This window comes from Octodon degus, unplaced genomic scaffold (assembly GCF_000260255.1).
Source record: "Octodon degus isolate 3935 unplaced genomic scaffold, OctDeg1.0 scaffold00082, whole genome shotgun sequence".
Taxonomy (NCBI): domain Eukaryota; kingdom Metazoa; phylum Chordata; class Mammalia; order Rodentia; family Octodontidae; genus Octodon; species Octodon degus.
This window is the reverse complement of record NW_004524658.1, coordinates 1,316,883-1,321,254: the sequence shown is the minus strand read 5'-3', so window position 1 is coordinate 1,321,254 and position 4,372 is coordinate 1,316,883. Positions and strand designations below refer to the sequence as shown.

At 40.6% G+C, this 4,372-nt stretch overlaps 1 protein-coding gene across 2 annotated transcripts in view; it reads right to left on the bottom strand.

Annotated features, from left to right (window-relative positions):
- Positions 1–4,372, bottom strand: part of Kynu (kynureninase) — a 135,718-nt gene that overhangs the window by 8,376 nt on the left and 122,970 nt on the right. The window contains exon 12 of one of the 2 annotated variants that reach the window (XM_004636634.2): positions 2,099–2,184. The exons of the other annotated variant lie outside the window; for it this stretch is intronic. Within the exon in view, the coding sequence (XP_004636691.1) occupies positions 2,099–2,184 (86 nt within the window). The remainder of the gene's footprint in view (positions 1–2,098; positions 2,185–4,372) is intronic. 2 annotated transcript variants of the gene reach the window in all.

The window sequence follows — 4,372 nt, the reverse complement described above, 5'->3', positions numbered from 1 at the left end:
ATAATAATAATAAAATCAAACCTGACTAAGGGAAGGCGTTTTTGGTCAGAATGTAGTTCAGTACTGAGTGACTTCCACAAGAAGCTCTAGAGAAATACTTAAGTGAAAATAAAGTGCAGAGACATGCACACACACACCCCTTTTTTTTGGTTTCCATGATCCTCTTGCTAGATTTAAAATTCGATGTTCTTTGGGAAAAAATGAGCAATCTTCAGCTCCAGGGGCTTGCACCTCTGCTTGGGTGCCCGGAACTGTGTGGCAGAAAACGAGCAACAGCAAGAGCAGGGGTTTGTCCTTCTCCTCTCAGGGGGCTGGTGGTGTTGGGAGAAAAGCCGGCTCTGCACGCAACCACGTACCAAATGGGAGCTCGTAGGAGGAAACACTTAGCTGTGTCGGGGAAGCCACTTTGTAAAGATAAGAAAAAGCGAAGAAAATCAAGCACCAGTCCTTCCCAAGGTACCACTGCATGACTTTCCTATTTTCACTGATTTTTTCCTTGGAAAAGATTTGCAAAGGTGGCTAGGAGTTTACTATATTTTAAAGACTTCGAAAATGTTTATCTGAATAAATATTATAAGGCAGCTCAAATACTGGCATCTAGTTTTGCAATCATATTTTTATTTAATTTAATAAATTAATTAATTAATTTTTGTGGTACTGGGGATTGAACTCAGGACCCTGCACTGGCTAGGCAAGCGCTTATTCTGCTGAGGTATCTTCCCAGCCTCTGTATTTTTACTTTAAAAACTTTAAAAAAGAAACGTGTCCATTCCTGGAATCTTGTGATTCCCACTATTTCCCAGTGTTGGAGGGGAATAAGAAAAGCCAATGTGAAAACAGCACATGCTCCATCTAGTGGTCAAACTGCGTAGGTGCGCTCTAAATTGGGTGAAGTGAGTGAGATTATCACTACCGAGTGTAGGAGCCGGGGAAGTTCACCCCGCCATCCAGAGACCGGAGCTGAAAACTGCTACAAAACTGCTATGGACGTAGTATGATATCAGAATTCAGGATTCAGAAGAATCTGTTACTTATTTGATATTGGAATCTACCACAGGATTTCCTGAAGTACCATGAATTGATGATTTTAGAATATATGGCAAAAAATACTTCAAATTTTTTTCTTTTAGTGGTTCTATATAAAAGTTTTCTGTCGGTATAGTTATGCTTACTTACTTAAAATATATTTTACTCTATAAATAAAAATTATATTTCAATGTGTATATTAATATTAACATATGCTCAAAATTATTAACCACATATTTAAATGAATGGATTTAGTCTAGCCCTAAATAATGACAAAGAAATCAGTTTGTTTTTCTATATATGTATTTTATCTATTTTAAAATATACACATCTATATATGTAACATACACGTTACATATAAACTATATATTGTATAGATAGACTAACTCACTATATAAATTCCAGGGTGAGACTAAATTTATGCAAAAATATGAATTAACTTAAAATTAAATATTGTCTCATCGTAGTAGAAATTACACATACGTGAGAGACCTCAGCAAATAAAGCAAACGTCTACATGTGTAATGCAGCAACCTGCCTAGATAGATATTTAGCTCCCTCTAGTCGTCCATGCCTCCTTCGCACACTAAGGTGACTTCTGTAGCTTTGTTCCCAAGTCTTCTCCCATGCACTGATTCACGGAACCAGAAGAGACAAGATTTCCAGCTGTTGTAATGTCTGACCTATATACTTGGACGATGAGTACCTGCTGCTCGTGTGAATTGATGAAGAATTAAATATGATAAGCTTTTCTGACTTAAAGGGAAACTCAGAGAAGGTCTAATAGCTTGTGTGAGTTCAACAACTAGAACAACGTCACGTTTCCCTAGATCAGTTCCAAGTGTTTACAGTCAACAATGCGCCAGGTGCTAGGAGAGAAGCAAGATAGAAAAGGAAAACTGTGCTCAGCACACAGTCACGGGCTCAACAGAGAATGCTGTCTTGCATTCCTTGTGTGCCCCGACTGCATATTTATAATCTTGTTGATTAGCAGCAGAAGCCCAACCATGTGGCCCACCCAGGTGGGGAGGAAATGTGCAGATGGGGGCAGGCAGAGGTACAGATCTCCTACCTCCAGGCTAGCGTGCAAGGAACAGACCAGCAAAATTGGAGGGTTGGAAATTCGGAATCCGTTGACCCCAGGGATTAACTGTAGCTCTGAAAAAATTAATATGTGGTCATTACTACAAAAGATACCTTAAAAGATGCCCAAATTCAGGATAAGAATAAGACAGTAAAAGAAAGAATCTTAAGAAAAAAAATAATACTAGGCCTGTGAGATAGCTCAGGGGACTAAGTGCCTGCTTTGGCAAGCACAGGAGCCAGGTTCGATCCCTGGCACCACATGCCATCCAACCCCCTCCTCCGGGTTCACTGAGCTGGCCACGAAGTCCAGGTGTGGAATGTGCACCTGTAATCCCAGCACTGGGGAGGCTGAAAACAGGAGGATCAATGCTAGTCTGAGCTGTTTAGTGAGACCTTGCACAAAATGAAAAACAAAACAAAACCTAAAACCCTTTTCTTTTAGGTGGGATTTCTGATATAGTTAGGAGAAGCTCAATGGAGTGCAATTGGTGAGGTTTCCATTTCTGTAACATAATGCCTGAAGCCCACAATTTAAAGGAGGCAAGGATTTATTTTGACTCTCAGGTTCCAAGGTCTTATTGCATGGTCAACTGGCTTTAAGGGAGAAGGCACTTGTCTAAATGTCCCCTGAAGTCTCGTGTGGTCATGAGGGGTGCACTTTTAGGAGGTGGCTGAATCTAGAGTCTGTGACAGGTCCATTGCGTGGTGCGGGGATGAAGGACATGAAAGCTACACCCACCCTAGGGTGAGCAGCCTGCACACAATGTAAGGGAGGGAAACAGGGTGCTCACCCCTTTTTGGTTGCTTTGCTGTCTTCCACTGCCATGAACCGCTGCCTTCTGCCATGTGCCAACCTGCCTTGGAGCCAGCTGATTATGAACTGAAACCTCTACAAGCTATGAGCCAAATAAACCTTTCCTCCCTTAAATTTGAGTGTTTGGCATTTTTGTCTCAGCAAGGGCAGAAAAGTGAGCAAGACCTACCTAAGCCATGGAGAGCCAGAAATAACATGGCAGCCAGAGAGCAGGCAGTAGGGGAGGGGGGCAGGGGTCACTGCAGCCCTCACAGAGGACCCTGCAGACCCCCACCTTCTCAGCTCTCATTCAGCTTCAAACTCATTATCGGGTTGATACATGATAAAGTTCATGCCTTACATTTCAGTCACCTCTTCAGGGATTTACTAATTCCAATCAAGCAGACAATCAGGATCAACTGGTCTAAGAGCATCCCACCCCCACCCTATGGCAATTTCTGTCTTCCTTGTCCCACCATCTCAGCAGACAGTGGAACGTTAGAACACTTACACACAATGCAAAATGATTTCTTCTAGAACTTTCCCTGGAGTCTGCCTTCTGCTGAGTCCCAAGCCAGCATTCCCTGATCTACTTTGTGGTAGCTTTGCTATTATGAAGATTTGCCATGAGATAGAACACCAAGATTTGGGTGACACATAATTGTGGTGTCCCACAAGGCTGAATGGTGACTAAAATGATCTAGTAAGGTGACTATTAGCTCTAGGGTTATTAGTCAATAGGCATTCTTTTAGGAAAAGGAAAAAAAGCTTTTTTATTTATGAAAAGAAAAGATCTACCTATGTATGATATATTAAAAAGATAAATTGTTACATATATTATCCCACTTAGATTAAGTACAATTAATTAGAGCAAATTACCTATAAATCCAAAATGGCTATTTAGAAATTAAGTTAAAACTCAAACTGACTGAGAAGATGTTAGGAACCCATAGTTCTTTAGAAATTCATCTAATCTGGGACTACTCCAGCTATGATATGTAAAAAGTTTAATTAGAACATGGTCACAATCATTTAGCTGTGTTCCCTAGATCTCTATTTCCCTGAATTTAGTACTATAATAGAAAGTTGAACATTGCCACAGAGACTATATAACCCAGAGTTAAAATAATTTTATCTCCTTTTTCAAAATAAACTTTTCCCACCTCTTATCTAATCAATCTTCTCTGTTTACTGAGAAGAAAATCTAATTCTAAGAATTTGAATAAGTGACACAACAGAGCCTGTTATTTCAGCAGCCAGGGCAGCACACAGCTGTCCTCATTGAACTGGGACTCTCTATCCTGACTCTTTGAATCTTGAAAATTTAGGAATATTTAAAATGGTATCTAAACACTGGCAGCATTTGGAAGGATCTAGTGTGTGCTGTACCAACAACACAGTTAATAATAACTTCTGGGGCCGGGGAGATGGCTCAGTGGAATAAGCGCTTCCCTGGCAAGCGCAAGG